This window comes from Salmo salar, chromosome 21 (assembly GCF_965601325.2).
Source record: "Salmo salar chromosome 21, fSalSal1, whole genome shotgun sequence".
NCBI lineage: Eukaryota > Metazoa > Chordata > Actinopteri > Salmoniformes > Salmonidae > Salmo > Salmo salar.
Window position 1 is genome coordinate 30,715,581 of NC_138311.1, and position 15,168 is coordinate 30,730,748.

General features: G+C 43.1%; 1 protein-coding gene across 3 annotated transcripts in view; it reads right to left on the reverse strand.

Annotated features, from left to right (window-relative positions):
* Positions 1-2,050: 2,050 nt before the first annotated feature.
* Positions 2,051-15,168, reverse strand: part of LOC106582091 (radixin) — a 31,679-nt gene continuing 18,561 nt past the window's right edge. Inside the window, exons 4-14 of one of the 3 annotated variants that reach the window (XM_014164827.3) lie at positions 11,034-11,252; positions 10,420-10,571; positions 10,142-10,225; positions 9,880-10,026; positions 9,401-9,518; positions 8,523-8,686; positions 7,445-7,575; positions 6,208-6,368; positions 4,484-4,576; positions 3,844-4,053; positions 2,051-2,930 (exon numbers count right to left, since the gene is read on the reverse strand). In XM_014164827.3, coding sequence (XP_014020302.1) covers positions 2,766-2,930; positions 3,844-4,053; positions 4,484-4,576; positions 6,208-6,368; positions 7,445-7,575; positions 8,523-8,686; positions 9,401-9,518; positions 9,880-10,026; positions 10,142-10,225; positions 10,420-10,571; positions 11,034-11,252 — 1,644 coding nt within the window. In that variant the 3' untranslated portion in view covers positions 2,051-2,765. The remainder of the gene's footprint in view (positions 2,931-3,843; positions 4,054-4,483; positions 4,577-6,207; positions 6,369-7,444; positions 7,576-8,522; positions 8,687-9,400; positions 9,519-9,879; positions 10,027-10,141; positions 10,226-10,419; positions 10,572-11,033; positions 11,253-15,168) is intronic. The other 2 variants (XM_014164828.3, XM_014164829.3) reach the window with 2 other exon arrangements.

Here is a 15,168-nt window from a genome sequence, read left to right on the forward strand (position 1 = left end):
GTCCTTTGTAAGATTTTGTTCCAAATGTAAGATTTTTGTTTCCAACCGCCGTGTCTTTGTGAGACGAAGAGTAGGTGAACGGATGATCTTCGCATCTGCGGTTCCCACCAGGAAGCATGGAGGAGGAGGTGTGATGGTGTGGGGGTGCTTTGCTGGTGACACTGTCAGTGATTTATTTAGAATTCAAGCCACACTTAACCAGCATGGCTACCACAGCATTTTGCAGCGATTCGCCATCCCATCTGGTTTGCACTTAGTGGGACTATCATTTGTTTTTCAACTGGACAATGACCCAAAACACACCTCCAGACTGTGTAAGGGCTATTTGACCAAGAAGGAGAGTGATGGAGTGCTGCATCAGATGACCTGGCCTCCACAATCACCCGACCTCAACCCAGTTAAGATGGTTTGGGATGAGTTGGACTGGAGAGTGAATAAATGAAAAGCAGCCAACAGGTGCTTAGCGTATGTGGGAACTCCTTCAAAACTGTTGGAAAAGCATTCCAGGTGAAGCTGGTTGAGAGAATGCCAAGAATTTGCCAAGCTGTCATCAAGGCAAAGGCTGGCTACTTTGAAGAATATTTTAATTTGTTTAACAAATGCATTCCAGGTGACTACCTCATGAAGCTGGTTGAGAGAATGCCAAGAGTGTGCTCAGCTGTCATCAAGGCAAAGGGTGGCTACTTTGAAGAATTTGAAATATAAAGTATATTTTGATTTGTTGAACACTTTTTGGGTTACTACATGATTCCATAGGTGTTATTTCATAGTTTTGATGTCTTCACTATTATTCTACAACGTAGAAAATAGTAAAAATAAAGAAAAATCCTTGAATGAGTAGGTGTCCAAACTTTTGACCAGTACTGTAAGTATTCAGACCCTTTGCCATGATACTCAAAATTGAGCTCCGGTGCATCCTGTTTCCATTGATCATCCTTTACATTTTTCTACAACTTGATTGGAGTCCACCTGTGGTAAATTCAATACAATGGACATGATTTGGAAAGGCACACACTTGTTTATATAAGGTCCCACAGTTGACAGTGCACATCAGAGCAAAAACCAAGCCATGAGGCCGAAGGAATTGTCCGTAGAGCGCAAAGACAGGATAGTGTCGTGGCACAGATCTGGGAAAGGGTACCAAAACATTTTTGCAGCATTGAAGATCCCCAAGAACACAGCGGCCTCCATCATTCCTAAATGAAAGAAATTTGGAACCACAAAGACTCTGCATAGAAGAACGGGAGAAACTCCCCAAATATAGGTGTGCCGAGCTCGTAGTGTCATACCCAAGAAGACTCGATGCTGTAAAAGCTGCTTCAATAAAGTATATTTCAGTTGTTTTTTAAAATAAATTAGCAAACCTGTTTTTGCTTAGTCATTATGGGGTACTGTTTGATGAGGGGAAAAAAAACAATTTAATACATTTTAGAATAAGGCTATAATGTAACAAAATGTGAAACAAGTCAAGGGATCTGAATACTTTCCCGAAGGCACTCTGACATCTGAAATTTCAAAATGGATGTTACATTTACTGGGGTGATAAAGTTGAATGAATAGCCTATAATGTGTCGTCATCTTTCTACAACACTAGGTAATATCTCTGGAAAGGTTACTACCACATTACATTTTTATTTTTAAAATGTTTTTAACAAATGATTAATGGGTTCAAAGTTATAACTCAAGATGACAAAGGTTAGTAAAGTACATTATTGTACATCGGTTGACATTAAGGGTAAAACAATTGATATTTACAATTTAATAACTGTTTTTTTCTTTCAGCAGAAACAACACCAGTTGTAAATTCAAGGAGGTGGCTGACTGATCATTCCTTACATAACCTTGATTTAGAAAACCAACGTGGCTAGGGCGGTTTTGTGGTTCTATTATTTTCCCCATTCTTACATGTCTGGAAGGTGATGAATCTGGAATGTTCAAAAGAAACAGTTCCTCATATCACTCCATCCATATAATATTGGACTGCTGCCTCCCTCCCATTTGGTTTTACCTCATTCAACCTGGGGATGAACACTTTGACTGACTGGAAATAAGAAATATACATGGAATCTTTATTGTGAACGAAAATAAATAAATGGTAAATGCTTCAATGGACGATAAACGACACAAAGGTATAAGAACGGACAGATAAACGCTGTTGCCAAAGTCTGGAGGAATTAAACCACTGGTTCAACATCAGCTGACCCATGACTGACTAGAGCACAGCTAACTCACCACAGTTAAATATGAAGCCGAAATTAAATGAGACAAATAAGGCTGTTTCGTAAAAAAAAAGAAGAAAACTATTAAAATTCTTAAACTAATGGCAAACAAATAAACGTAAGGTACGGTATTTAAAGCTTTACATACAAGCTTGCCAGCGACATCAAAAAGTTAAACTGCAATTGTTCCCTCTCAATAAAAGCAAGATATCAACCAATTTCTCTATCCATTCTTACATCAGACATGCAAGCATTAAATTATCCTTTGCTCATGGAGAAGTTCGCTTCGACAGTATGTTGCTTGCCATTCCAGATTAGGCGATTCCAGATGTGGTTGGGCAGAGCTCTAAGCATGGAGCAGTTTGATTGGCAATCCGCTAGTGGACAGAGCTTTGGCAAGGCATAGTTGGCGGGACATTGAATCCACACACCACTGGCCTTTTTGCAAGTAGGGATTTGGGGGAATGGGACGGGAACAGGCAGGTTTTGCTGTACACAAAAACGAGCTGTTGTCGTGGCAATGCAAGGGTGGGAGGGCGAGGTCTCTCACATGGACTCAAACTCGTCGATGCGCTGCTTGGTGTTGCCCTGACGGATCTGACGCAGGGTCTTGTACTTGTCCCTCCCAGCCTTCACGTTCTCCGCATGTAGCATGTCATTCTGGGTCTTCTTGGTGTCGTCCCTCGCCTGGGCCAACTCTGAACTCAGAGCCTGACAGAGAGGGAGAGGGGAAGAAAGAGAACACTTAAATTATCAGCAAACTGTTGATCCATTAACCCAAACACTAGGCCTAACCATAACCCTACAGTTTGAGCTTCCCTAATGGCATCTTAGGCTTCTGCACACTCCTGGATTGCATCCTACCTGGCAGGTCACAACTACCAGGTGGTGTTGAGAGGATCTGTGTCTGCACCACGTGCTCTCACTACTGGTGTCCCCGTGGGCTCGGTTCTAGGCGCTCATCCTCTTTTCACCAAGTTTTTTTTCTCTTTACACCAAGTCTCTTTGCATCATCACCATCCTCTTTTCTCTTTACACCAAGTCTCTCAACAGTCATATCCTCACATGGTCTCTCTGATCATTGCTATGTGGATGACACTCAATTACTCTTCTGCTTCCCTCCCTTCTGAGACCCAGGTGGCAACACGCATCTCTGCCTGCCTGGCAGACATCTCAGCTTGGATGTCTGACCACCACCTCAAGCTCAACAAAACAGAGCTGCTCTATCTCCTGGGAAAGGCCTGCCCGCTCCATGATGGTTGACAATTCCACGGTGTCCCCCTCCCAGAGTGCAAAGAACCTTGGCGTGACCCTGGACAACACCATGTCGTTCTCTGCAAACATCAAAGCGGTGACACGCTCCTGCAGGTTAATGCTCTTCAACATCCATAGAGTACAACCTTTTCTCACATAGGGGTAATTCCAGGAATTGAACCCACTATCTTGGCATTGCAAGAGCCATGATCTACCCACTGAGCTACAGAGGACCATTGTGATGTATTGTTGCCTCACCTAGCTATCTTAAGAGGAATGCACTAATTGTACAGTAAGTCGCTCTGGAGAGAGCGCCTGCTAAATGACTAAAATGTTAAATGTAAGTGAGGCCATGTCTTCATTAGCCTACCTGCAGCTGTTCCTTGACGCGTTCGTTCTTCTGGGCCTCTGTGACACGTTCCTCCTCACTGTGGTGGCTGGTGACCCCATCACTGTGCAGCTCGGTGCTACCCTCAGCGTTCGTCTCATCCTGCTCATCGTGTTCTGGCGCCGGGGGTGATGACATCACAGACTTCAGCTCCTCTTTAGTCTTCTCCAGGTCCTCCTGGGCTGAGATGGCCTAATGGGGAGGGGGAGGTTAATGTGCGAAATACTGTCACTTGGCGTTCAATAAAGTGCTTATCTATTGTATCGTATATAACTATCACACAGTACTGACACATTTCAATATTCTATTTGGATCCACTACAGGTAGAACAAACATTCTTGCTTTCACACACAAACTCATACACCAACACATTTTAAGATACATTTGCCAAAAGACAAGGACATCTGTATTTAAAAGGTAATGCGCGTGTAGGGCCTGAGCAGGCCAGAGACTTGTAAAAAGCAGTAAAACATTCATGCACACAGTAACGGGTTAACATGCAAATAAAAAGGACAGACACACACAATGAAAAAAAATCCAGACACCATTATAATAATGCATTAGTTCAGTAAGCGCAGGGGGCATGCGGGGGTCAGACAGAGGTAGAGGAGGTAACTGTTACTTTGTGTTGCCATTCGGTCGCTTCCTCTTCCTTTTTCCTTTTGGCCTCTTCAAGCAGAGCGATTTTGGCGGTGAATTCTCCTAGCTCAGCGGCCTGAGAGCGACAAGCACAAGGCACCCTTCTGTCACACACACACCCCAACACACTGGCCACCTGCCTGCTAGAGTTGGCCATGGCCCACTCTCCTCCACATTAAACTTAATGACCAAACAATATCAATATAAATTGACACATGGTTCTGTGGTGAGTACTGTTAACATGTTATACCACCAATGAAATATACCACCAATGAAATATTAATGAATTATTAGATATAATTCCCCCCATTAACACCTCAATCGCACATATCTGTCAGCACTCTAAAAAGGGTACTGCCCCAGGGCCTTCCAACACAGCATCAAACCAAATGCATCAATGTTATTTCCCTACGCATAAAGAGATAGTTCACCCAAATTACATTTTGGTTTCCTTACCCTGTAAGCAGTCTATGGACAAGGTGTGCCAGCAATTCATGCTTTGCTATTGTTTACCTGGCCAAAAATCAAATGTATGTCCAAATCATCTATTTGCAACTTCATTGCGTTATACAATACATTTTTTTATATTTTAGGATGATTTGGACATGAAGTGCATGACTTGCATTGGAGTTGTGCCACAATGGCCAGAAACAGTGGCCAGGTAAACAAAACCAAAGCATGAATTGCTGTCATACCTTTGCCATAAACTGCTTACAGGGTAAGGAAAGCAATATGTTATTTTGTCATTTGGGTGAACTATCCCTTTAAACCAATGACTATCTCTAAATAAGACAATAATCAGTCATTTGGAGCTGAAGCACAACGTTGAGCTATGCGTTGGGCTTAGGCATGTCAAGTTAAATACCAAGATGAGGAATAACCAAATCACCTGTGGAATGCTAGTAAAACCATCCATAAAATCGAGTGTGACCAGAGGAGGTGTTTACAAAAAGTCAGTCTCACTTATTTACATACAACTATGTTGTTATTATATTGTAGTATGTATTGACATGGTGATAATAGAGCAGGGACAGGGTTATTACAGTGATGATATGTCTAAGCAATAAGGCACCTCAGGGGTTTGTGGTATATGGCCAATATACTACGGCTAAGGACTGGTCTTTACGCACAACGCAACGCAGAGTGCCTGCATACAGCCTTGAGCAGTGGTATATTGGCCATATAGCACAAACCCGAGGTGCCTTATTGCTATTCTAAACTGGTTACCAATGTAATTACGGCAGTAAAAATAAATGCTGTCATACTTGCCTAGTTAAATGAAGGTTAAATAAATAAAAATAGCTGTGTTATTCCGTCTGAAATAACACGGCTGTCAACCAATCAGCATTCAGGGCTCGAACCACACAGTTTTAATGTAGAATAGAGAATTTACAACTGTTTTAGTGTGATAATTACACAATCCAGAGGAGATTGTTGACTTAGAGAATTACTGTATACCTGCCTACAGTAGGTATATTTACATGTTTTAACTACACTAAGACCTATACATCCTTCCTTCCTTCCTTGACGTAATCAATAAATAGAAAGCAGAGTAAGGTGTCTTATCATATTGCATTCACTAATCATTTCATATAAGATCAGTGATTTTTTTCAAGGAAGGAAGAAAAGAATTATGCACTGAAAGTATGTTCAGTAAACGGGGCCCAGATCCAAAGCGTGGCCCAGACTGGTGATGTGATGTGTTACCAGTTGTTCCTGGTTCTTCATCTGGTCAGCAGCCTGTTTAACCAGCGCTGCCTTGGCCTCCTCTGCTGCCTGTTTCTCTTTCTCCAACCTCTCTGCCTCCTCCTTCGCTCTCTTCCTCTCCTGGTCCAACTCCAGGGCCCTGCGCGTCTGATCCTCCAGCTCTGCATGAGCGTGCACAGAACGACACAAACAGACAAAGATACACACACAATTGACAACAATTTATGACAAATATACTCCGATCTGAGCAAGAATCGCACCCATCTTTCCTGACATACATTCACAGATGAATCTATATATGTTATGAAACAAGAGGAGTACTCAAATAATATCCAGTGGAATGACAGTGTTTACCTGAGAAAGGCCTCATCTATATTATAAAAACAGATTTCTAGAGGCACCATAATATCGGCACTACAGCCTCAATGGCTAATACTTGTCCAAGACTTCACTCTGCAAATACACCCTAGGTATGCTATGTCCTGTCCTAACAGAAAAGCTGTGGTGCAACAAGTCAAGGGCCAACAATAGAGAGAATGTTCCCGTAACATGATATAACAGCTGGCAGTGTCATCCTATGCCCATCTCTAACTGATATCCCATTCCTCTTGATAAGAGGCTAGGATGCAAATTTTGTAGCTGTGAACTTGTTCTGTGATAATTGAGAGTCTGAACACCAGTTGTGTACTACAGTGGGTGTTAAGGCGTCAGCATGCTTCAGTTCGGCTGGCGCCTCAGCTAGCTGAACCGAATGAGTGTGCTCGCATAGTCCCTTAAAAGACCTTCCCTTGAAAAACTATAAAAAGGCGTCCATTTTGAGACGCCGTAGCCTGTATACACTTCCTCAAAATAGTCAGAATTATTCTAAAATACCTCAAGAAATCTGTCATTAATTTTGACATTTTTGACAAGGAGATCTTAGTAGTGCAATTTTACATCTAACTAAGTTGTTTGGTGCAGTATTTTTAAATTTTTCAGTGTGGCAGAACAGCCGAAAAACAGTCTAGAACGAACAAAAATGTCACAAAATGTCATCATAATATATACACAAACTACTCTTGAGAATTGTTTCGGCTTGGAAGCACACGGACTCCTTTAGTGTAACACCAAGGTGTTGCTTGCAAGGTTAACCTATGACATTTAAAAGTAAGTGAGAGAATGCAAATCAGTCATTTTCCCTCTGAAGTTGTATCCTTAGCGTGTCTGTGTGTGTGTATATGTGTGTGTGTGTAGATACCTTTCTGGGCCTTTAGCGTTTGTTCCTCAATCTGTCTGAGTCTCTCGATCAGCTCATCCTTCTCTTTCTCCATCTTCTCCCTCTCTTTTTCTGCGTACGCTCGTTTTTTCTTCTCGTTTTCTAGCTGGGCTCTGTAAAACAAAAGACGATGAACATGCCTGGGCTAATAATATATTCAAATTAAACTAATTGTAGAAATATATATATATATATATATATATATATATATATATATATATTATATATATATATATATATATTTCAATATCAAACTATATTTTTATGTATAAAAAATTATCATCACAAAACAGGTACAACATTCTGAGATACTTTACAAAAAGACAAGACACACAAAAATGCACATAACAGTATTGGAAAAACTACTCAATTGTCATACTTGAGTAAAAGTGAAAAAGTAAAAGCTATACATAAAATTCCATATATTTAGCAAACCAGACGGCACAATTAAAAAATATATGTTTTTATGGACAGACAAGGGCACACACAAACACAATATATACATTTGTGTTTAGTGAGTCCGCCAGATCAGAGGCAGTAGGGATGACAACGCGTTATATTGATAGGTGCGTGAATTGGACCATAATTCTGTTCTGTCTGAGCATTCGAAATTTAACGAATACCTTTTGGTTTCAGGGAAACTGTATGGGAGTAAAAAGTACATATTTTCTTTAGGAATATAGTGAAGTAAAAGTAAAAAGTTGTCAAAAATATAAATGGTAAAGTACAGATACCCCCAAAACTACTTAAATAGTCCTTTAAAGTATTTTTACACCACTGCATACAGAGATATGCAGTCCATGGCTGTATCTCAATAGCCTCTTTGGACCATCCTGATCTTCAGAGAGCTGCTGTCAGGATGGTAGATCAGGCTTGTATCTCATTTTCATTTCTGTAATTCCCTGTATCCTCTCTTCTCCCCTCCTTTTGGGAATCAAGGAAATACAGAGATTTACCTTTTATGTGGTTCTAATGCAGACCAGACATATTTTAATACAATGCTGCCCCTTCTGGTCAGAATCACAACCACATGTCTGCATGTGTTGGCCCAGTACTGTACCTCTCCATCTGTTTGTGGTGTTTCTCCTCCCGGGCCTGGGCCTTCATCTGCTGCACCTCGATGGTATCAGGCTTCCTCCTCCTCATGTACAGCTCGTGGTTCCCCATGCACAGCGCCAGGATACGCTTGTTGATCCGCAACCGTGGCGCGTAGAATAGAAAGTCCTACAGGGAGAGGAGGAGGGGAGAAAAAGGAAGAGGAGTTGAAGGGGTTAACTCAATTTACAGGTCATTTACAGACAGTGCAAGGTGGAGAACAGGGGTGGACAACTCTACTCCAATATTATTATAATTATATTCTCATTGTTTATTGTACATTGTGTTGTATTATTTCCTCCCACCGTCCCCTACCCTCCCGGTAGACTGATCCCCCACCTTCCCGGTAGACTGATCCCCCACCTTCCCGGTAGACTGATCCCCCACCTTCCCGGTAGACTGATCCCCCACCTTCCCGGTAGACTGATCCCCCACCTTCCCGGTAGACTGATCCCCCACCTTCCCGGTAGACTGATCCCCCACCTTCCCGGTAGACTGATCCCCCACCTTCCCGGTAGACTGATCCCCCACCTTCCCGGTAGACTGATCCCCCACCTTCCCGGTAGACTGATCCCCCACCTTCCCGGTAGACTGATCCCCCACCTTCCCGGTAGACTGATCCCCCACCTTCCCGGTAGACTGATCCCCCACCTTCCCGGTAGACTGATCCCCCACCTTCCCGGTAGACTGATCCCCTACCATCCCGGCAGACTGATCCCCCACCTTCCCGGTAGACTGTTCCCCTACCCTCCCGGTAGACTGATCCCCTACCTTCCCGGTAGACTGATCCCCTACCCTCCCGGTAGACTGATCCCCTACCCTCCCGGTAGACTGATCTCCTACCTTCCTGGTAGACGGACTTACTGGGGCTTTCTTGTCGATGGGTTTGATGACAAACTTCTTGTCGTTGAAGGAGATGTTTCTGATCTCGCTCCAGGGGAAGCCAATCTTTGGTGTCAACCTGGGGAGGAGGGAAGGGAAAACACAGACTGTCTCAACACTATGCTATTACAGTAATATGCAATGGGAAGATAACTACCTATTTACAGTACATTACTTGTTACTTTTATTTCTTATTCTTATCCGTATTTTTTTAAACTGCGTTGTTGGTTAGGGGCTCGCAAGTAAGTATTTCACTGTAAGGTCTACACTTGTTGTATTTGGCGCATCTGATTAATAACATTTGATTTGATGTCAGAGTAGTACAAAATGAAACTAGAGGTACCATTCATGGCCAGCAGAGAGCGATAGTGTCATGGAGTATATCAAATAAATAAGTGGACAAGTAAATATTCCATATTGTATAAGTCAGTATTGCGTACTTGTCCTCATGTTCGTAGATATTGAGTCCCAGTGCATCCACACCCAGCCACAACTCGGTTCCCTTCTTGTTCTTGATCTCAAAGTAGTTGACTCCATACATTTCCAGGTCCTGGGCTATCTTCAGATACTCCATCACTGAGTCCTCTCTGTGTACACAAACACACATTAGAAAGTTAGAACATGTGTAGAGGAGAAAGTGTGATACAAACACCCTCATACAAAGCCACACACACAGACAGAGACCCTCATACACAGACCTACCTGAGCATGCCTGTGTGTTCCTCATGCCAGGTCTGTATTCTGTCCTCCCACTGTTCCTTAGTCAACTTGTGCTGCTCCAACACTCTGCAGAACACACACACAGGGTTATTCAAACAGAGCCATAGTAGAGTCCTGGCAACAAAAGACCGAACAGATTTATTGTGAGGGAGATGAGCCACTTTACTAAAGAACAGCTCATTTAAGAAAGCACACACACCCTCTGAGGGGGACAGAGAGGGAACAGAGAGGGAACAGAGGAATGGGTATGGGGTACAGACCTCTGTGGCAGCAGGCGGTCAGAGGTGAGATAACCAGGCTTGTGGACGTCTCTGTTGTAGTCTGCATACTTGGCCTGGACAGAGTAGGAGGCCAGCAACACGGCAGTCTCTGGAGGACAGTAGTTCTCATCGTTCAGGATGGCCTCCTTCACCTGGAATGGGCAGGGAACACACACACGCTTGTTTGGATCTGCAATGTACATTGTGAGTACAAAGGACACACTGTAGAACTGTGTGTGTGTGTGTGTGTGTGTGTGTGTGTGTGTGTGTGTGTGTGTGTGTGTGTGTGTGTGTGTGTGTGTGTGTGTGTGTGTGTGTGTGTGTGTGTGTGTGTGTGCATGCATGTTGTAGTGAGCATGACCGAGTGTGCATGTGAGAGTGTAAGTTCAGGTCAATGGAGTCCAATGACTGAGTGGCGCACACACTCTGATGAGCTGTGAGGGGAACCAGCAGAGTCCAGTCAACAGAAGAGGACTCCTGTTGAGTCAGAGCTGGGCTCCCTTCCAACACTACAGAATTAACTAGTCGCATTGGGGAGAATTGTCAGACAATCTTTGCTTGACATCATGGGAAAATCTAAAGAAATCAGCCAGGACCAAAAAAATAAAAATTACCTGCAGGAAGAAGAGTCTCTGCGTAATCTCCTGGATGAGTTCCTCAGACACGTCCTCAGGGAAGAACTTGGCTCTGAACTTAAACTGCAGAGGGTTCTCCTTCTTCACATCCTGCTGCGTCACCTTCTTATTGAGTTTGAGCCACGTGCTGTAGCCTTTACTGTCTGTGTACTGCAGGCCAAAGAACCACACCTCCCGGAGGCCCACTGTCTTCACCACCTGAAACACAAAATGCATCAATGATTAGCAGGCCATCTATAGGTGGGTTGGGGTGGGTTGTGTGTGTGAGGTTGAGGGTGGTCTTCTCTGTGGGGATGTTTGGGATGGGGCCGAGGTATTCAAGCAATGTTGAACTTTTTGTTTGGCCAGGCCAAGTTGGCAATATGGCTAACAAGAAGGAACCAGGGGCAACAAAGTTATTATTATTATTATTAAAATAAAATCTTATTGGTCACATACACCTGCAATAACATCTGCTAAATATGTGTAGCAAAATGCTTGTCTTCCAAGCTCAAACATTGCAGGTGTATCTAACAATTCACAACACACAAACCTAAAAAGTAAAAGAATGGAATTAGGAAATATATAAATATTAGGATGAGCAATGTCAGAGTGGTATTGACTAAAATACAGTAGAATAGAATACAGTATATACATATGAGATGAGTAAAGCAGCATGTAAACATTATTAAAAAGTGACTAGTGATCCATTATTAAAGTGACCAGTGATTCCATGTCTATGTATATAGGGCAGCAGCCTCTAAGGTGCAGGGTTGAGTAAACGGGTGGTAGCCGGCTAGTGATGGCTATTTAACAGTCTGATGGCCTTGAGATTGAAAAACAGCTTATATCTCTCAGTCCCAGCTTTGATGCACCTGTACTGACCTCGCCTTCTGGATGGTAGCGGAGTGATCAGGCCGTGGCTCGGGTGGTTGATATCCTTGATGATCTTTTTGGCCTTCCTGTGACATCAGGTGCTGTAGCTCTCCTGGGGTGCAGGTAGGGTGCCTACAGTGATGCGTTGGGCAGACCGCACCACCCTCTGTAGAGCCCTGTGGTTGCGGGCAGTATAGTTGCTGTACCAGGCGGTGGTTCAGACCAACAGGATGCTCTCAATTGTGCATCTGCAAAAGTTTGAGGGTCTTAGGGGCCAAGCCAAATTTATTCAGCCTCCTGAGGTTGAAGAGGCGCTGTTGCACCTTCTTCACCACACTGTCTGTGTGGGTGGACCATTTCAGTTTGTCAGTGATGTGTATGCAGAGGAACTTGAAACTCCACTGTGGTTCCATCGATGTGGATAGGGGCGTGCTCCCTCTGCTGATCCTGGGGACCTTTAATGCTGCAGAACTGTTTTGGTACTCTTCACCAGATCTGTGCCTCGACACAATCCTGTCTCGGAGTTACACGGACCATTCCTTCTACCTCATGGCTTGGTTTTTGCCCTGACATGCACTGTCAACTGTTGGACCTTATATAGACAGGTGTGTGCCTTTCCAAATCATGTCAAATCAATTGAATTTACCTACAGGTGGACTCCATATCAAGTTGTAGAAACATCTCAAGGATGATCAATGGAAACAGGATGCACCTGAGCTCAATTTCGAGTCGCATAGCAAAGGGTCTGAATACTTATGTAAAAGTTTTGTTTTAATACATTTGCAAACATTTCTAAAAACCTGTTTCCGCTTTGTCATTATGGGGTATTGTGTGTAGATTGATGAAGAATTGTTTTTATTTAATCCATTTTAGAATAAGACTGGAATGTAACAAAATGTGAAAAGTCAAGGGGTCTGAATACCTTCCGAAAGCACTCTCTCAACAAATGGATCATAAATAGCAGAAGTGGATGAGTATGTGAAGTAGCTATGTGAGTAATAATATTGATGCATATCACCATAATGCCTATTTTTGTGCTTTAGGAAAAACAAGTCATATTCGATTAAATATGTTTTCATTGATGTCATGAAATTATCAAATGAGTCTTCTTTATTGTGCTCATCTTACTATAATTCAGAAATGCAAATACACACACACACACACACACACACACACACACACACACACACACACACACACACACACACACACACACACACACACACACACACACACACACACACACACACACACACCACACACACACACACACACACACACACACACACACACACACAAGCCACTCCGTTGCACTCTGCGGACATACTCGCTCTCAAAAAGAGCATCTACACTGGGCCAACTGTTGATCCTAGTCTGACGTCAGGTGGCGTCCGTATCTAAGCACACATGCACACACTGCTCCTGTCTTTGTATTTATAACACACACTGAGGCTCTGACAGACAGAAAGCCTGACTCACCGGATCTCTATGCCTCTCTGTGTATGTGTCAGTCACCATGGAAACCAGCTGTCCAACACTGACTGAAGCAGGCCCAATGTGCTCCATCAGCAGCGAACAGCAGTTGGTGGAGGTGTTTAACTATACCTGTGGGGACCAGAGTCCCCACAAGAATAGTAAACAAAACACAAAATGTTACCAGTTGGTCAAATGCTATTTCTAGGGGGTTTAGGTTAAGGTAGAATTGGTGTTAGAATTAGGTTTAGGGAAAAAAGGGTTTTGAATGGTTATAAATTGTTAAACAAGTGTGTGTGTGTGTGTGTGTGTGTGTGTGTGTGTGTGTGTGTGTGTGTGTGTGTGTGTGTGTGTGTGTGTGTGTGTGTGTGTGTGTGTGTGTGTGTGTGTGTGTGTGTGCATGTTGTAGTGAGCATGACCGAGTGTGCATGTGAGAGTGTAAGTTCAGGTCAATGGAGTCCAATGACTGAGTGGCGCACACACTCTGATGAGCTGTGAGGGGAACCAGCAGAGTCCAGTCAACAGAAGAGGACTCCTGTTGAGTCAGAGCTGGGCTCCCTTCCAACACTACAGAATTAACTAGTCGCATTGGGGAGAATTGTCAGACAATCTTTGCTTGACATCATGGGAAAATCTAAAGAAATCAGCCAGGACCAAAAAAATAAAAATTGTAGACCTCCACAAGTCTGGTTCATCCTTGGGAGCAATTTCCAAATGCCTGAAGGTACCACATTCATCTGTACAAACAATAGTATGCAAGTATACACACCATGGGACCACGCAGTCATCATACCGCTCAGGAAGGAGACGCGTTCTGTCTCCTAGAGATGAACGTACTTTGGTGCGAAAAGTGCAAATCAATCCCAGAACAACAGCAAAGGACCTTGTGAAGATGCTGGAGGAAACCGGTACAATAGTATCTATATCCACAGTAAAACGAGTCCTATATCGATATAACCTGAAAGGCCTCACAGCAAGGAAGAAGCCAATGCTCCAAAACCGGCATAAAAACTCCAGACTACGGTTTGCAACCGCACATGAGAGGACAAATATCGTACTTTTTGGAGAAATGTCCTCTGATCTGATGAAACAAAAATAGAACTGTTTGGCCATAATGACCATCGTTATGTTTGAAGGAAAAAAGTGGAGGCTTGCAAGCCAAATAACACCATCCAAACCGTGAAGCACGGGGGTGGCAGCATCATGTTGTGGGGGTGCTTTGCTGCAGGAGGGACTGGTGCACTTCACAAAATAGATGGCATCATGAGGGGGGAAAATTATGTGGATATATTGAAGCAACATCTCAAGACATCAATCAGGAAGTTAAAGCTTGGTCGCAAATGGGTCTTCCAAATGGACAATGACCCCAAGCATACTTCCAAAGTTGTGGCAAAATGGCTTAAGGACAACAAAGTCAAGGTATTGGAGTGGCCATCACAAAGCCCTGACCTCAATCCTATAGAACATTTATTGAAAGAACTGAAAAAGCGTGTGCGAGCAAGGAGGCCTACAAACCTGACCAGCTCTGTCAGGAGGAATGGGCCAAAATTCATCCAACTTTTTATGGGAAGGTTGTGGAAGTTAAACAATTTAAAGGCAATGCTACCAAATACTAATTGAGTGTATGTAAACTTCTGACCCACTGGGAATGTGATGAAAGAAATAAAAGCTGAAATAAATCTCTCTACTATTATTCTGACATTCACAAAATAAAGTGGTGATCCTAACTTACCTAAGACAGAATTTTTACTAGGATTAAATGTCAAGAATTGTGAAAAACTGAGTT